Source organism: Lepisma saccharinum, chromosome 4 (genome assembly GCF_977018435.1).
Source record: "Lepisma saccharinum chromosome 4, izLepSacc3.1, whole genome shotgun sequence".
In the NCBI taxonomy this organism is placed as follows: domain Eukaryota; kingdom Metazoa; phylum Arthropoda; class Insecta; order Zygentoma; family Lepismatidae; genus Lepisma; species Lepisma saccharinum.
In genome coordinates this window covers 94344783-94364413 of record NC_139232.1, presented here as the reverse complement: position 1 = coordinate 94364413, position 19631 = coordinate 94344783, and the positions used below count along the sequence as shown (strand labels likewise).

The following is a 19631-nucleotide window of genomic DNA, read 5'->3' as shown; positions in this document are numbered from 1 at the left end:
AACATGGTGCGGGTCAACAAGTTCACAAGTGGCTCCAACACTGTCGCTTGGTACACTTTTGTAGATGTTTTCATAGCATGTTCACAGAAGTGGAGGTCAGTTGTGCCATCATGCGAAACCCCTCCACCAAACCATCACTGAGGCGGGATGATGGCCTCTGAGGATCCGTGGCATGTTTTCACAAGCTTCCTGGGATGTCGAGGGATAAACACGGTCGTTTTGACGATTGTAAGACACTTCAAAATTGAAGATTTTTCTTCCGTGAAAAGGGCCCTCCTGTGGCCACCATTTGCGTAATGCTGAAGGAGTCTTTTTGTTTTCTGCTTCCTCCAGACTTTAAGCTGTGGAGTGAGAAAGTGACCAGTATTTCGCCAATAAGGACGGAGTCCTAGGTCACTTCGGAGCACACGCGACATCGACATTTTGGAAATGTTCAGCTCTCAAGCCATCTCTGCTTGTTTCCTGACAGGATTTAGTCGAATCCGTGCCACCACTGCTTTCACGAGCTTCTGGCTTCTTATGCTGCAAGGTCTACCTTTCCTGGGGCGGTCCTCAATTGTCCCTGTGTCACAGTATGTGTTGATGGTCCGATGCACGAACATCCTGCTGATATTAAGCTTTTTCAGGGTGTTGAAAATGTCCGATGGTGATTTGCCAACTTTGTGCAATGGGATTACTGCCACATGGTTCTCGTATACACCCCACTCCATTCGACTCACAGTGAAAGTCACCTTTCCACTTCCACAGGCAAACACACAATGATACTGGCTGTTGTTTGATCCAAAATTGCAGGCTTACCTTGCCAACCAGTGTTGCCATCCCTGTCTAAACTTTGTAACAGAATTTATAATATGACTAGGTAATATCTCCATTGACTTTCAATGGTATCATTACAACCCAGAAGTTTCCGTGACTGTACATGGATGGCAGATCTGCAACCTATGCCTACCAAATATTGCGTAACATGCATGGTGCACATGTTTTAGTGGGAAGATTGTTAATACAGCTTTTTCCATGACTTGAGTACAGTACATGTTTTGCATCATATGTATCATGAAATCAGAATAATAAACATGCCGTTACAAATGTTTGCACTGTTGCTAGCCAAATTTTTAAATCTGCAGTGATTTGATAGGATCAGCCATATGGTAGAATGTATTTCACAGTTATTTATGTTGTTACTGGTAGAGCATTCTTCAGGAAGGCCACTTCAGAGCAAGAATTAATTACTTTTAATCCAATCTCTGGGTATAACCATTGCCTTTTTTAATCACCAATGATACCTGGTTTTGTTCAGTATACATCAGAGTATAATGTCATGCTAATGGAAGAGACATGTGTTAATAATTAGCAAAGAAATGAAACTTCAAAAACATCTTTGAAGTAAAAATGCATAGAAATGAATCTCTCCCCCCCCCTTTCCCTCCCGAAGTACTGCCACTGATTGAAGCTTGGAAATAGGAGGAATCTGTATTGGTTGCTATATGTTTCCCTCTCGCACAATTATTTATCCATGTATTTTACATTCTGAAAGAAAATATTAATGTATGAAAAATTGGAAAAAACATGCCTTATATGATGCTGGATAAAACATGGTGACATTTTGGTCATTGCTGAGTTGCAAAGTAAAAAGAGCCATCCTTCAATTTTCGTGTGTAATTGCCATGTCATTCAATTTGTATTGGACTCATTGATCCCTTTTGAAATTGGCAAACACAACACAAAAACATTTTATCCACAGTATAGCTTATAGCTTGTAATAACCTTTCTGCTTAATGAACTCAATAATGACCAAAATGTCACTTACCATATTTTACACCTGAGCCCTTCTTCTCCTCCAACAGAGGAGACTGGAAGCAAGCACAGGTGGGTGTTTGCAGGCTACCGACAAAAATATCTGTTCGTAACCCTTGCTCTACAAAAGCTTCCTTCATAATTAAAATCTTTTCCTTGCTTTAACCCCATCCCTACTAGTAATTTGGAACTTAGAAAAGGGAATAATGTTCATGTGTCACATTTGCACTGTCACAGTTTTAAATTCCTATTTCAGCAAAATAAGTAAAGACAAGAACTGAAACAAATTATATTGGATTTTATTACTGACAAAGCCATGTGACATAGCTCCCTCTGACCCCGTTATGTCACATGGCTTTGTTAGTAATGAAATTAGTGATAATGCCTCTTAGAGCTCATGAATCGGTACAAACTAAAATGGCAGTACATTGATTGAACCACCAGCTACCTAAATGTGCCTATACGTCATTCTCCCTATCTGATGTGGACATAAATACTAGATTGTTCTTGTCCTGATCTGGCATCTAAGGGTTAATGTTGCTTCAGAGAATAGATTTTTCAAAGAAACTTCATTGTTTCAGGGAAGCAGCGACAGTGCGAAGCTGTGGGAGCGAGCATGGTCCACTGATGAGATGAGGCAGCACAGTACCAATTGGAGTTTGGCTGGTGATGCAGGCTTGCTGAAACACTTACAGGAGTTTTCACAGGTAATTTTTACTAACCTAAAACAGTCTTGTCTACAATTTAATGTGTGATAGTAATGTTAAGTGTTCGTCAGTTATATAATTTTTGACTGTGTGGCGGACTTGAGCCCCAACTATCTGTTATGTACTTTTTGTTATCAGTTTTGTAAACAGAAAGGTGTTGGTCATCTTAAAATTTTGGGGTATTTTGAGTGCCTGGCTCAGTGTGCCTACAAAGGTACTGGCTTCAGCTTCGGACCATCCATTTGTGTTTCTTTGTTTTTATTCTTTTAATATCACGAACTACTGATCATTTGTGTGTATTACATCATTACAAAGCAGAAAAACTTTTGATACGTGAAATATGCATGTTTGATGTTATCTGATGTAGGGTGTCTTCCTGAATGAATCTCTTGAGTAGGACTAGTTTAAAGGCTGAACTTCCAGTTGGTGGATATTTACCTTGTCATCGTACATGCAACTGTTCTATATAATATGAATTGGCAAAATGATTCGCTGTGCAATTTAATGAGACGTAATAACTAATTACTTGTAGAATGATTTTTTATGTGCCCAATACTTTGATATATGTGTTTCACAGTAAGTAGAAATCTGATGGCTATTCCGTATTTTTGTGTATGTGTGTGCATGTATAGATTACCTCATCAAAATGCTAGCATTAGTATATTAGGCAAGTTTTGTTATGTTGCTGTAGCATCCTCCACTCCCGATATTGTAAACTAACAACTTAGCAGAAAAGGCAAAGTTATGCGAGGCAGATCCAGAAAGTAAGTTTCCTGAATGGCTAACAAATAGCAGGCCATGCGATGCGAGAGGTTAGTATGCATAACGTAGGCAACAGGCAGCACTCCTCGACAGCTCACAGTAGCACCGTAGGAGCGGTTGAAGATGGCGGTTCTTATTCCAGACTGTGCGGTTTGGTTGGTGATAAAGTTTTTGAACGCACAAGGCATAGCACCGATTGAAATTCATCGTCAGGTGTATGGGACAGATATCATGAGCAAGCAGATGGTTTGTTCTGGTGCAGGCAATTTGCAGAAGGTCTGCAAAATGTGTATGATGAGGAGCACAGTGGGCGGCCCTCCATTGTTACAGACGACTAGGTGTGACAGCGCCTTGTGGAGAACCGTCGCTTCACGATTACGGAACTCAGCAGCCATTTTCCACAGATTTCTCACTCCTTGTTGCACAAAATCGTAACGAAGGATCCGTTGTTCTGGATATTGTGTGCCAGGTGGGTGCCAAAGCAACTGACACCCAAACACAAAGCAAAGTGCACAGGAGCAGCATTGACATTTCTGCAGCAGTACCATGATGACAGAGACGAGTTACTGGACTGGATCATCACAGGCGATGAAACGTGGGTCGCACACTATACCCCAGAAACCAAGCAGCAATCTATACATTGGTGTCTCAGTGGATCTCCATGCAAGATGAAATTCAAGCAGAGTGGGAAAGTGCTGTGCACGGCATTCTGGGACAGACAGGGCATTCTGTTCATTGAGTTCTTGACCAGAGGTGAGACGTTAATCGCTGAACTGTAGCTACTGTGAAACTACGGAAGTTGCAACAGCAACAGGCCATTCAGAACAAGTGGCTCGGGATGCTCAGTGCCGGTGTTGTCATGGTGCATGATAACGCTCGGACACATATTGCTCAACTCATGACAGATCTTCTGCAGGAGTTCCGATGGGAGGTGTTTGACCATCCACCCTATATCCTGGATCTTCCTTCCAGTGATTACCATCTTTACACATCAAGAAATTCCTGTCTTGTCAGCATTTGCAAAGTGACAAGGTGAAGACGGCTGTCACACACTGGTTTCGATCCCAGACAGCAGACTTCTACGACACAGGGTTACAAAAGTTGATCCCACGATGCGACAAATGTCTCAATTCCGGTTGGGAAACATGTTGCAAAATAGCTGTACAATTGCTGTATCGGTTCCAATAAAAATGTCCATTGCAATTGTGTTTCTTTCTGTAGACTGCCCCAGGGAAACTTACTTTCTGGATGGGCCTCGTAAATACTTGAAGGTGTTTCAGGACTGTTTTTAATTCTATAAAATGGTGCAACAAGTCATCATTTATCCTCATCATTATTATTAATATCAATGGATTTAAAGGTAGAGGAGGTAATGTGTTCAGTACCATAATGCAGCTGGCTTTATCCCCCAGGGTTGCCCACAAGTATCATCCATTCATTAGATGCTGGTTGAACCCCAGACTGACTCGGTACTAGAGATTCCTGGAAGAATTCCCACCCTGGGAATTAATCCTGGTTCTAATACAAGACAGTCGGAGCCAACTGAATAGTGGTGTTAGAAAATGATAATGTAATATCAATGGTTTCTTAATACTTTAAAGAATTTCTGTGACATGCCAAAACAAAACTGGATGCCAGGTGACTTCTAACTTTATTATCTTTGTGTGACCTTTGATCTCTCTTTGTTCGTTGTATTATACAGTTGCACAAGTTCATTATCTCATTGCTTTTTCCCCTTTCTTTCACAGAACCTGCTGCAGCAAACTCATACCACAGAAGTTGCTGTCGATTCAGTTATGGGAGAAATGAAGGCAGCAGCAACCGAAGTAAACAATGTAACAAATATGTTTCTAATGCTCTCTAATACACAGTTTGTAGAAAACAGGGTTTATGATGACGAAGAGAAAGAGACTCCTCCTGAAGACAAGAAAGTAGACGTGAAGGTTAGTAGATGTTAAAGAACAGGCAGTTAAACTACTATGTCGAGTGAGACGTGCTCATCTTCCTGAGCAGTTGTCAACATGTTAACCTAACTGTGCTTTGTTGTTTAACAAATGTTGCAAATAAATTTTTTGGGAATCACAGGCTTTTCAGGTACCTGATAGTGTACTGAACCATCAAGTAGGGAAAAAAGTACTTGAACTGGAAAATATCAAGGAGAGAAAACATGATGCTAGGATGATAGGTAGTACTTATTAAATTATTAAGGGCATGGATATTTCATTTTTGACTAAAACACGAAATAACACGTTGCAGTGTTAATTTTTCATGTTTTTGAAACGTGTGAGGTGCATTTTGTTACTATGTTTAGTCATGAAATGATGTGATATGAACTGAAAAATGAGTTAAATAAACTCTTAAACACAAAATTTTAGGGTTTATTTACAGACACAACTCCTCAGGTCTGAATTATCCTGTGAGTTATGCAAATCAGGGAAAATCCATTCTGCTGTAAATATTTGAGGAGCAAACATGGACTCCTTTATACAGGAATAAATTTAATACTCTGATAACTATATAAATGTGCTATTAGAAGTGAAGTTTTGTCTAATAACTATAGTTTTTAAATCAAATTTAGATTTTTATTCTCCATTTTAACACTGAAATGCCATGTTGTATATTGCTTTTGATCTCGAAATATCCCAAGTTTTTGTACCAAAATCTTGATCTTTTATTCACCATAAATATGTGACTCTACAAATAATATGTCAAGATCTCCATGTCGTCAGCTAAGTATGTTGAGTGGTTGACACACAATACCACCACCAAAGATTTCGGGGATTTTATTATATTGCCGACCTCCATGGAAGAGTGGTTAGCACAGCATGCTATGATGCAAGCGTCACAGGTTCGAATACCAGCCAGGGCATGGGTGTTCTTTATGAGTGTCCCTTCATCAATTTCTTCATATTATCATTCTCCACATTTTCATGGTTAACCAAAAGTGTCAAAAAATCGAAGTAAAGTAAACCAAATCAATTGGGCCCTAGTTTAGTCGTGGGTGTTAGTTTCCGAGCGCTTCATCATCATTCATCTGTATCATTGTAATTAGCCTAAAGAGGTGGAAATATGATGTTATGTAATGAAAATAATATTGTGCATAATAGATACAAAGAAATGGAATAAATACAAAATGGAGATAATTCACGTTTTGAGGTGTATGTTAGTGGTGTCATAGAGGATAGAAATTGTGGGATGTGATAATAACACTGTTAAGCCTTGTTTCCATGCTTTACAACACATGCTGACCAAGGCAAAAATTTATTTAAAAAAAAAAAACACTACACGTGATGTTTCTCCTGTGAAGTAATTAGACACCACTTGCAGGAATACCTGGAAAGGAATGTCCCAGATAAGAAATTTTCAGACATTCCTGTGTCTAGACCTATGCTGTGTGTGTGTTTGTATGTATGTATGTGTGTGTGTGTGTATATATATATATATATATATAGGATAAAAGGAAGGAGGGCCACAAGGGCTAAATAAAAAGTGAAAGAGGAGATAGGAAACACTCACCAGATGCAGAAAAAACTTCAAATTTTCGTGACGGCGTGTCACATCATTGGGAGTAGAAAAATATTCTTGAAGTAAGCTACATCATCAGGCCACGCTATTGCTATTCCTGTGTGTTCTATATTTCATTCAAAGTTTGTTTTGAGTCTGAAGAAGACCTTGCTAAAAGGTTGAAACGTCACGTGTACTCATAGTGTGTTTTTTTTAAATAAATTTCTGCCTTGGTCATCATTTTTAGTGTGTTATTGAGATCTGAATATGTACATGCATCTGAATATAACACTTTTTTGGTCATAACTGTCGCATGAAATTTATATTTGTGATACCATATATTTTTTTTGACTAAATATTGAACTTTGTTTCAGACAAAAAGCAAGGAGGAGCATGAAGCCGAAGTGGTAGCTAAAGTAAAAGAAGCTTTATCAGTGGGCATGTCAGTGTTGGATACAATGTTCGATCAAGTAGAAATGATAGCCAGTGATAGTGAAGATGAAGAGAGTCCTGTTAGGTAAGGAACTAAGCATGTGTTACATAATTTTGATAGCAGGTCTGTATCGTGGATGAATTGTGAGCATGGTGTTCCTCTATAAGTGAGAACTGATTCACACTGTTGCCAGCCCTATTGCCGAGCATTTTAAAGTAGTCAACTTTTGATATAACTTCCTAGGTTTGAATCCCAGCATGTACATGGGTGTCCTGTTCGAGTGTCTTTTCACGATTTTCACATGGGTAATTTTTTTTCCATTTTCACATGAGTCTTCACTCACCCTCATTGTCCCCGTTAGCCAAAAATGGCAAAACGTGACACAAAATAACAATAATAAAAATACTATAGGTTCATGCTGTCATGTTTTAGTACTTCGTTTCAAATTTTGGAAAGCATGTCCTCGAGTTGTATGGGAAAAGTTTCATGTTGCTGGTCTTATTTTTGTGACTGCTTAATTAAATGTCCTCATTGGCAGTGGACCCTTAAAATTAATTGGTCTCATAAACAAGAAGGCAACGTGGAAAACCCCCACCCCCATTCCCCCATATAATATTTTCATCACATTTACCACAACACGTCATGTATTCTGAGTTCTTGGAAAGCTGCATAAATTCAACATTTCGTCTGTGTGGTTCACATCTGAGATCTTTGCATTCATATATTTCTAATTAGTGATTTCAAAATCTTCAATGAATTGCATTAGGGTATTTTAAAGTAAAACTTGATGCAGGGTTAGTATTATAATTCACATTCATTATATTGCAACTAAAGTAAGAAATGTGGGACAGGGATATAATTGGCAGTAGTGGAAATAAATAAAATAATCTTATGTTGTGATGGTCTCATGCACTTCATTGCTCCGGAAACCAGCCCTGTCTCTCTTAGTGTAATTGGATGTGTTTTTGAAAATGAAGTGATTTTATTAATCCTTCAAAGTGTTTTTACTAAGGATTAGCTGATACAGCGTTGTTTTGGTTTTTCCTTCTGTTGGAATTGGCATCTGCTGGCCTATTGCCATGGTTTTTATCCATTTTCAACCAGCATTTATTCTTGAGGCTACTTGTTGATCTTGTTTAGGCTACAGATATTCTTTCTAGGTCGTTAATTTGTTATTACTAAGATTAGTCTGTAATTTTTTTGAGTGGAGAACTACATCATACCAAACAACTTACGTTGTCTTTAGACACTCGGATATGTTATCCTGAAGTTTACAACATGGTGCTTGACAACTGTGAAGTTCTACAACTTATAAATCAATCTAATACAAATAAACATAATGATCATCCATAAGTACTGAAGGTTATTACGCAGTATGTTTGCATATGAGATGAGTGTTATCATGCAGATGCATAGGACAGGCTTTGTACTCAACGTCTTTCAGAACAATACTAATATTGTTAATCATTTTGTAAATTTTTTATCAGATGATCCCAGCATATAAAAAGAATACCGGTTCTCTAATTACATATTACGAGGGGCATGTAAAAAAAAAGGGCCGATTGGTTATTACAGGGGATAAAATCAAGTAAGAAAATTTTTATTTTGATGCTATACAAGTGCATACCCTGGTTATTTTTCTACATAGTTACCATGACGCTCCAAGCATTTTTGGTACCATGGAACAAGTTTACATAGACCCTGTACGTAGAAATCTGCCGCCTGGGATCTCCGCCAGTCAAGAACTGATGTCTTGAGAACTTCACTATCATTGAAACGTTGCGAAGCAAGCCACATTTTGAGATGAAGGAACAGGAAAGTAATCAATTGGGGCAAGATCTGGACTGTATGGTGGGTGATTAAAATGTTCCCATCGGAATTTTTGAATTGTTGCAACAGTACGGTCAGCTGTGTGTGGGCGGGCGTTGTCATGAATAAGCAGAATTCCAGACCGTAACATTCCTCTTCGCTGGTTTTGGATGGCACGTCACAGATTAGACAGTGTTTGGCAATACACATCTGCTGTGATGGTTCCTCCCGGTTCCAGGAATTCCACGAGGTTTACACCTTTTTGAACCCAAAACAGGGTTGCCATGATTTTGCGGTGTGATGGTGGTTTGCTTGAATTTCTTCGGTTTTGGTGAACCGGAGTGACACCATTGCATGGATTGCTGTTTCAACTCACCAGTGACGTACGATATCCAGGTTTCGTCTCCAGTCACTATGTGAGAAAACAAGTCATCCCCATCCTTCTCCCAGTGGGCCAAAAAATCACGTGCTGATTTCGTTCTTTCATCTTTGTGAGTGTTTGTCAACATTTTTGACATCCACCCGCACACAGTTTACGATAACCCAGATTGTCCGTTACAATTCGGTGCAATGTTTTATCAGACACTTCAGGAAATTCCTTGCCTAGATCAGTAATGATGAAACTGCAATTGGATTGCACTTTCTCATCAACACGTTGCACAAGGTTGTCCGTCTTGTGAAAGTTCGGCCCCCCTATCCCTTGTTTCTACCCGCCCCTCTGGATTACTTCCTACTTTAATCCATCAATCTCTCCTTTCACCTCACCCTGGGTGCAAAGCGAGCAGATTATTATATTTTTATGTCCCTTGTTCGTTTACACATGCACAGAAAGTGAATATACAACTTGTTAAATGGACAGTACCGTAGTTCTTTAAATCATAACATTCTAGTAGGATATATTGGTTTATTATACGTAGTTATAAATATACATATTTTACATAGCGTTTCCATGTGGGTCTGCATAGACCAAATTACCAAATGTCTAAATCAATATAATTGCGCACCTGTGGCATAACCATCGGCACTTCCTTTACCGCAGAGTTAGCATAACTATCTCTGTGGGACTATCCTCAGCTTAAATGATATTCCGTTCATTACAAATGCGTTTCCTTATGCTTTCACTCCTTCTTTTGGGCATCAATTATTCAATACGGAAATATCCACATATTCAAAGCTTCTTCTAAAAGGGGACTTGGGACAGCAACAGGGGTTGGCTTAACCAAATGCTACATTATTATATCCAGTTTAGCCACCATAAGTGGACTAAACTTGAAGAGACGTTCCTCTTTCGTCGATCAATGGGAAACACTGTTTTTTTGCTGAAGCCGACTCGCCTTTTTTATAGCTGGGGTAAACGTCCGTGGACCCCGTAGCGTTGGAAAATTCCACTGCAACGGTCTTTTGAAAGACAGCTAGTTCCTCCATCAGGGGAGGTAAAAAACAAAGGAATCTAACATCCAGAAAGCACAATCCAATAAGCATATACACTTACATGCAATAATAACATAAAAGTACACTCATGGAAACATAATACTTAACCCTACACCTTGTAGCTGGCCAGCAATTAATTAACATATTACCAAAACCAGTAATGGTCAATCCGACCGTTACAGTCTGAACACTAGGCCTTCCGCTCCGCTCGTCATCATGAATATATAAACGTCTTTCCCGAAAAGCACAGCACCATTGTCTTACCTTTCCTTCACTCATTACTGTTGTTCCGTAAATGGCACACTATTCCCGATGAATGTCAGCTGCTTTCAGTCCTCTTGCGTTGAGAAATCAAATCACCGACCTCACCTCGCATTTGGCTGGATTTTCTATTACAGCAGCCATTTCAACATTCCGCTACTCACACGTATGCACACACTGAGAAATATACCTCTGTTGCAGGCACAGAATACTGAAGCATGCTTCCGTGCACGTGCAGCTTCGTCAGTGTTGCCAGTCCCAAGTAAAAAAATTATCGTTTTTTTTTTGACATGTGCCTCGTATAATGAAATTATAGAAGTTTATTATGGTTAATAGTATTTGAAAAAGCTGCCAGAAGTTTAACAACATTAATTATCAGTATATATTATTATTAAATTTATCGGTATTCTATTACTAGATCTTTCGTGATAGTCATATTTGCAATGAATTTTATTACTTATAAATAAATATTCACCTTCAATTTATTGCTTTCCTTCACAGTCCAGAGCCAATTCTTGAACCAAAGAATCCATATCTTTTGCGACCGTTGCCATATTTGATAGGTTCAAAAGAGTTTATGGATGATGACAAAGTAGGCCTGGCAGATACACCTAGTGAGGAGGAAAGTAAGCTTGTTGAATCAAGTGCCAGTGACAGTGAGAATGAAGAGGAGCAACTAGTCCTGAAGCAGCCAATGGCAAAAATAGCAGTTGTGAGTGTCTGTACATTATTGAAAATTAAAAAAATATATGTACTTAGTATTAACTATCTGGAAAGACTGGAGTGATCATCTGCTTACTGTATAGATGTATTGCTTGTAATGCTGTAATACTGTACAATATTATTGAGAGAAATATTATTAGTCTACCTTGTGTAGATGGTAAAGTGTACATTGCATGAAAATCCTCATGCACTGATTATTGTGTAGGGGCCGACCTCCATGGCATAGAGGCTAGCATGACATTATACAATGCCAGGGGTCCTGGGTTTGAATTCCAGGCAGGCCAAAAGTGGCAGAAACGTGTTGTAAAAATAACCTAACCCAAGTTACCAAAAGTGGTTGGGTCAACGTACTGAAACGTAAGAACATACCCTTGGCCGTGGTTCCAACATTGGCCCAACAGGTTGTTTTTACGTTGGACCAATGTATGGTTTTATGTTGGGCCTACATACTGAAAACCTAAAGTAGAGGTAGTTTTGTGTTCTGATGTATATATAATTTATTGTGAGACCAAATGTAAGCAATAGTACAAAGCATCAAAAAATAATGTAATTTATAATGAATTTATGTATGAAATTGAATCACCTGGTATCCTGCACTGTGGTGCTTATGTAAATTTTTTACATCTGAAATTTTGGTTATGTGCCCATTTTAATTACTGCAGTGAACCCCCGGAAGAAAGAGAGAAAATAATTTAATTTTATTTTATATGAGGGTCACATAATTTGTTGTTACTTTTTAATTTCAATTTACTTAATTGTTCTATTTCTTCCAGGGACTTCCGTATCTAGTTTAGTTTTTTGTATTTAATTCATTTATGATTTTTATTTTTTTAAAATTATTATCTATTGAACGATTCTATTTAGCTTCTGGCAATCCTCTTCAGTCTCGGCATCCCGACGCTCCTCCTGGTGCTTCCTCCTCTTCTTCCGCATGTGGGTCCCGCAGTGGTGGCGCTGGTTCCCTGGCCAGATTCCAGTCCATTTTTCTGTCACTCCTTCTGAGCTCTTGCTGGGAGGGGCCGGGTGCAGAGTCTCCCTTTCCATCAGATAAGTCCGCAACTCCATTTCCAACACTAAATTGGCAAGGTAATTTAATTCTTTTTTACTATCACCTTGTAATAACTGGAAGATGTTTACACTGGGTAGATTTTTTCTTGCTGAGATGATCTCACTGGCAGGGCAAAAAAGCACTCGATGTTTCGGTGTGTCGATCTCTGTCCTGCAAGCTTTGCATAGATCACTGTCCCTTTTGTCTATTTTCTTCAAATAACTTCCATAAGGGCCAAGCCTCGTAAGAATGTGTATTAGGCATTTTGAAGGTATACTGTCCTTCTACAGCACATTTTCGGGAGTGCAAGGGACAAATTGGTGTAATCTTCTCCCCTTTTCACTTTCGTTCCATTCTCTCTGCCAGTCCCTATTTATTTTTGCTTTTATGTCCTGGACAGTAGGGTGGAAACCCTCCATTTGCTCCATCACTTCCCTTTTATTCCCTTTCTTATAATGATAAACCATTGTCCTTATTTTAATCTGATAGTCAACAGGCAGGATCCCCATTATGACAAACAGTGCCTGTTATGTTGTTTTAAAGGCTCCTGTTATTCTTAAAATAACCTTTCTATAAGAAGATCTTAATTTTTGTACGTAAGATGTTTTATGCAGCGATGGTTGAACCAGTTCACAGACTGCCAAACACTAAGACTACTGCTCTTTACAGTAGCTGGTCCATGCTTCCTTGTGGCTGGTCCGTTATCGGCATCCAAGATGGGCACAGCCTGAGCCTTAATATGGACCGACTTTCATGACGCACCACTAAGGTCAACCTCCCACCATGCCTACTTCTGAAGATATATTTCAAGAGTTAAATGATGTGTGCACGACATTTTCTTTCTTGATATATTTTGATTACTTATCACTGTAAACCAGTGGTTCTCAACCTTTTCCAGTCTGGGACCCACCTTCAAGGATATTACATTTCATGGGACCCAGAAGTATGGGTGCTGGAATAATTACTTGTAAGGGTGTGCACCCAGTTTGTAATCATATTTTTGCTAACATCGAGTACTTTAAGAATCTCTCTTTTACGCCTGTTTAAACAAATTACACATACTTCATTCTAGAAAAGTAAATGTCTAATTTTTATGCATGGGAACCGCACAGGCGGTCGGAAGTATCAAGCGACACCTTATGACACACATGTGACACACAGATAATTATGAAAAACTCAATATGCTGACCAAGGCAGAAATTTATTTTATTTTAAAACATAAACTAAACGTAACGTTTCGACCTTCTATACCTGCCGCAAAATTAGTTTGGTATTGAGAGCTGAAGGAACACGCGTCACGGTGTTGCCATATCATGCGGTACAGTACGCACTGCAGCCATCTGACGCTGTGTCGAGGAAAACGTGTTATGAAAAGGAACAACAATGATGAAATGTGTTATTGTTTTTCGAGAAAAATGGAATAACAATGATGACAACACTGATGAATGTGTTATTGTTTTTTTCTATTCATTTCCATCTCCCTTACAACATGAACGAATTAATGAAACGAGCATTGTTTACGGGTTACCTTTTCAATCTATTCTGTGTATACACTTTCAATAATCATTTCTTTCCGAAGTCGCCGTTAAAGTCTGCCCGTCTTTCAATTATACCGCAACTGAAGTGCACAAAGTCCAGTTGGTGGGGCGTCTGACTTTCACGCGTGAGACCCGCGGTGGTTTGTTGAACTTTTTCAAATATCCCGAGCGGCTCCGGGGTCGACTCAGCCCAAGTGAGTACCTGGGGCAAACCTGTGGTAAAGGCGGTTGGTGAACCACATCACCGCATCACCTCCATAATATGACCTAGGTCGAGGTCGAGAATGTGTGGAGCTCTACCTCCACATCTCCATATGCCTCCATATTTTTTTTTTTACCATTATTTTTTTTTTGTATGAGAATCCCAGATATTTTATGACTGTCCTTAAAGATGTTTCCCCACCTTGAAAAAATGCCGAATCTTTCAACGAAACGCGCAGTTTCCCAACAGTGGGATGATCTTTCCTCCTATAATAAGAGTAAATATGGCGAGAATAGTAACTAAAAGTAAAAGTATCTAAATTTGTCACGCGTTTACTGATATTCCTATTCTTTCCTGGGGTTTCCAATTTTGAAGCCTCGCATTTATTTATTTATTTATTTCTACCACATTATATTTTTTCCCCCTATGGTAACAATATTGTTCTTAGACATGCCGAAAGCAGCAGCAGTCCTGTCCAGAACTTTGTTTACAGAAATGATTCGACCCCCTATTGTTTTTCTCTTGCTCAAATTATTTGCGCTCAGAACACACCATCTCCCGCGTTTGTCCTTTGAGAAGAATTCCTTTTTCTTTTAGTGCATGGCCTCTTTGGTATATTGTCATCTCGAATATTGCCTCCCGTGCTTGACATTCTTCACACAAGCACACGACACACTCAAGCAGAACACAGAAAATTATGTACAAAAAATAACCCACTAAAACAACACTCTATATACAACAAAGAATACTCTAAATTCAATAAACACTAAACAAACGGACCGGTTAAAATATCACAGTAACGCAACGCAACAAACAAACAACACGTCCTCTCCCAACAACATGAAATTTGATCACAGGAAGAATCGCCCGACAAGCGGCAACACCGAGAAAAACGTTTTCTGTTGCTAGGTAACTAGGGCCTGGGTGAAGCACTGGGAAGATTTTCATTGGCTCGCATGCCAGCAACCCACCCTCCCGCAGTGACGTAGACCCGATTTCAACACGTGGTTCTCAAGTGTCAATACCAAACTAATTTTGCGGCAGGTATAGCAAGGTCTTCTTCAGACTGTGTACCAAGTACAAATAAAGCAAGATACAAAACAGGAAGATATATATACACAAAAATCACTCCCCTCCAGACACAAGATCATTAGAAAGTTGTTTTTTCTGGAACATTCCTTCCCTTGTCAACTGTACTTTCACCTGACAGGCGATTTAGCTAAACATTTCCTATCATCTGGAAAGTGGTTGGACTCTTTATCTCCCTCTCTTTTTCCTTTCTTTTTTATTCCTCTTTCTTCTTCTCTCCTCTTTCGCTCTTGTCCTTTCCACTCTTTCTAACACCTTCTTCCATTCTTTGTTTATCTTCAGTCCCTCTTCTAGTTCATTGTGTCTTGTTCTCCTTTCTTCTCTATTTCTTTGGCCTCCTTACATCTTCTCCCTTCCTATCAGCTTAGCCTCATCCCACTCTATGTCATGTCCTGTTTCTCTCGTGTGTTTAAATATCGCATTTCTCTCTCTCTTAAGTCGTACATCATCCCTATGTTGTTTCAACCTGTCTTTCAGCCTCTTTTTCGTTTCTCCTATGTACACACTCTGACATTCTTTACACTTCACTTCGTAGATAATCCCTTCCTCTTCTCTGTTTTCCTTTTTCTTGTTTGCATTCTTCACTATTCTTAAGATAATTATGAACTCATAGCTGCCTGCGACCGAAACGAAAACAACATATATCTGATTCCCTTGAGTTAAACATCAGAGAGATGCCGGTAAAAATTAATAGTAGAACGCAAATAACAGAAATGTAGAGTTTAGACTACGCATGACACGGGTTAAATTTAAATTATTGAAGCCATATATCTTAGTAATTTAAATGTAATATGTTTTTAAACACAGAATAAATTTTGGAGGCAGATTTCGCGACCCACCAAATGCCTCCCCGGGACCCAGCAGTGGGTCGCACCCCATAGGTTGAGAAATTCTGGAGGCAGATTTCGCAACCCACCAAATGCCACCTTGGGACCCAGCAGTGGGTCGCACCCCATAGGTTGAGAAACGATGCTGTAAACTTTTTACAGATTCCTTTCTCTTCAAAAATGGACCATCATTTTTGCATTGGCCTTCTTAATACTGAGAGAGATTTCACAGGAAAATGACATATGGGGCATGCCACTTGAGTATTGCTCATTGAATGCAGGTTTGTGCAGCTTGCCATTCTGCTTTGATCACTTGGGTTAGAAAGCTTCCTTTGTGGCATAGGCAGGGCTGCTGATATGTACGAGGGCTATTTTTTTTCAACCTCCAATGGTGCCGCCAGGTGGCCTGTGAAGCGCTAGGAAGCGGGGCGTCACACAGGGTGATTGGCATCCCCCTGCCAATACCACCACCACTGCCAAGGCAAACGCTTCAGTTAAGCTGAGCGACGGGCATGTACAGATGTCTGCTACAATCGACTCTCCCGCCAAGTGCGAGGTGCATAGTGTGATATGATTTCTACAGGCAGAGAGGGGCACAATGCAGCGGAAATTCACCATCGAATGGGCTGTGTACCGGAGAGCCATTCTGTCTTCAGGCATTGTCTTGCTTCATGATAATGCCCGACTGCATGTTGCTGCGTCAACCCAAGACCTTCTTCAATGATTCTGCTGGGAAGTGTTTGATCACCCTCCCTACATCTCAGACCTGCTGCCGACTGACTTCCACCTCTTCCCGGCGATGAAGAAGTGATTGGAGGACGGCACTTCCACACCAGTGCGGAGCTTCGGGACATTGTGCAGACCTGGCTGAACAGACAGGCAGCATATTTTTGCAGAGGGTATTGGAAAGCTGGTTCATCGATACGATTAATGTCTGAATCTTCTTGGTGATTACGTTGAAAAGTAGATTATACATGTAGTAGATTATACATGTATGTAACTTTTGTCAGTAAACCCATTTTGCTATTCACTGTGATTATTATTTCATGCCCTATCGGAGGCTTAAAAAATTAGCCCTCTTATGTGTAACTTTTAGGTCATGCATCAAAGATTTTAATCAAAGTATTACGTACAGCTATCTTTTTGCCTTGGATAAAGAAACTGCACAGTACATATTAATTTTTGTTGTGAGTAAATAATAAAATTGAGTTCATTTACTTTTTTTTATTTTTCTGAACTACACAAAATAACTGAATTAAAACTTCATTTCAGCTGTCCTCTGCAAGTGAAACTGAGAATTCAGAGACTGAAAGCGAAATCACATCCAGGTATGCCAAGGAGAAAGCAAGGAGCGGATCGAAAATATCAAAACATTCCAGGCTCATCTCAGACACTGAAAGTGATGGAGGCGACATGTTTGGCAAGGAATCTCCAAGAGATGAGTGCAGCGATAGTGATTTGCCAGCCTCAAAGGTATGTTGTTGCTTTGTTTTTTCTTTATTAAGATATTGCACATGCATGAGTGCAATTCATATGTAAGTATAATTTCCAGTGTCTCTAGAAATACAAAATGTTAATATTTATTTAGGGGATCTACCTTAAATTCTTACTAGAAGTTAAATGTCAATTCTAAGACAATTTTGTCACACCTGTGTAAACTATGTTATGTTGCAAAGTGATCCAATACTAAATGGTTGCAAACATTCTAACATATGAAATTTGTTTGATACTACTAAAGAGACAAAATGGTAATGTGTGCACAGTCACCATAGATGATTTTGTGAGTTTTACAACAATTTTCAAAGTGCTATTTTTCACTGTGAAGGACCACAAAGTTAACCAACTACATTGTTAGTATCTAATTAGCCTGACGTGATCTCAAAATAAATAAGTTGGTGTACGTTGAATTTATAGAATTGTGTAGGGAAAGTTCTATGTTTTTTAGAGGCGTCTCGTTAACGCATGCGGTGCATGCTGCGCATGCGTCAATTGTGGGAAAAAGGACAGCTTGCTCTGTGACGACATTCATGAGCATTTCTACATTCTAATTTCTTCATATAGGAGAAGTATTCATTTTACACGAGAGCGCTCAATTAAGCTTATATTACATTTCTTGGATCTGAAGTGAAAGAAAGTAATAACTCTTTTCCCACAATTGACGCATGCGTCACTTCAGATCCAAGAAATGTAATATAAGCTTAGTTCAGAGCTCTCGTGTAAAATGAATACTTCTCCTATATGAAGAAATTAGAATGTAGAAATGCTCATGAATGTCGTCGGAGAGCAAACTGTCCTTTTTCCCACAATTGACGCATGCACAGAATGCACCGCATGTGTTCACGAGATGCCTCTGATGTTTTTGCATTGCTCTTTTTATTGTTATTGTGTCCAATTTCAAATTTCTTCAGTGCAATGACTATCTCCATAACTCAGAATTCAATGGTTAAACATACCTTGCAACAAAATGGAGCAATGTTGAATTATGAAACTTTCCGGTCATTACACTTTTACCAGAAAACTAACCAGCCCGATAAATTGGCCATAGTAATTGTGAGACCTGGCTTAGCCAGCTTGAGAAAGTGACAGTTGCATATGCTTGATTGATTTCCCTATTTCCTCATAGTGCATGGTAGCGGACAATCTGAGCACATTAGCAAATAGTGTCACACTAACCTTGATTTCTGTGGCACAAAGAGGAAAGGGTTATACAAAATGTTACATAATGCATGATATCATATATGGCAACACTGCATAGATATTCTTTTCTTTGAACTATTATAAACAATATTTATCCTTTACAGAGTATACCAAACAGTTTTGCTGCAGAACTAGCAGCAAAATTAGGTGGTGTTACTAAAGAGGGCTCAGATGAACAAGATGGAGAAAGTAGAAGAAAAGTTTCTAATGTGGAAAATAGCCAAGCTAAAGTAAAGTCAAAACAGTCAAGGAAATTATCAAGTACGTACTTCAATCCTTGTGTGTTTATATATCTTAATGCATTTAGTTTTAAAAATACACAGTGGAACCTCAATTTGACATTTTTCTGTGGACCAAGATGAATGTTCTAAAATCGGTGGAGGTAGTTCAGAATATTTATAAATTTTCCACTGGAAGTACATCAAGTGTTTAGCGTTAAAATATTCATAATTTTACATGAGATGTTCATTTAATCTACAAGATATTGAGACTTCACGAAAGTGCCATGTGAAATTTTTGCAGACTCCGCAAAACACCTGGACACCTCGAGAAGTTTCGCCAAGTACAAGGTGTACAACTTTGCTTCTGCCGTGTTTCCCCAAAAATATGACGCTGTAATGAAAAACATTGCTTACCCAGGCATTATTCAAAGTATTGTCCATCGCTGGCCACTACTTTCTCCCATGTTTCGGGCAGCGTACGAATGCCGCATCTAAAAAATTGTTCATCTTTGGAGGCGATCCACAAATCGATCCACTTTTTGACTTCTTCATAAGATCGGAAGTGTTGGTCAGCCAGTTCATGAG

At 39.2% G+C, this 19631-nt stretch overlaps 1 protein-coding gene across 2 annotated transcripts in view; it reads left to right on the top strand.

The window, feature by feature from the left end:
- Positions 1-19631, top strand: part of FAM21 (Family with sequence similarity 21) — a 58992-nt gene that overhangs the window by 5385 nt on the left and 33976 nt on the right. For both annotated transcript variants that reach the window (XM_083120906.1, XM_083120908.1), the window contains exons 2-7: positions 2376-2501; positions 5012-5206; positions 7142-7284; positions 11203-11413; positions 17401-17601; positions 18930-19086. In XM_083120906.1, the coding sequence (XP_082977032.1) occupies positions 2376-2501; positions 5012-5206; positions 7142-7284; positions 11203-11413; positions 17401-17601; positions 18930-19086 (1033 nt within the window). The remainder of the gene's footprint in view (positions 1-2375; positions 2502-5011; positions 5207-7141; positions 7285-11202; positions 11414-17400; positions 17602-18929; positions 19087-19631) is intronic.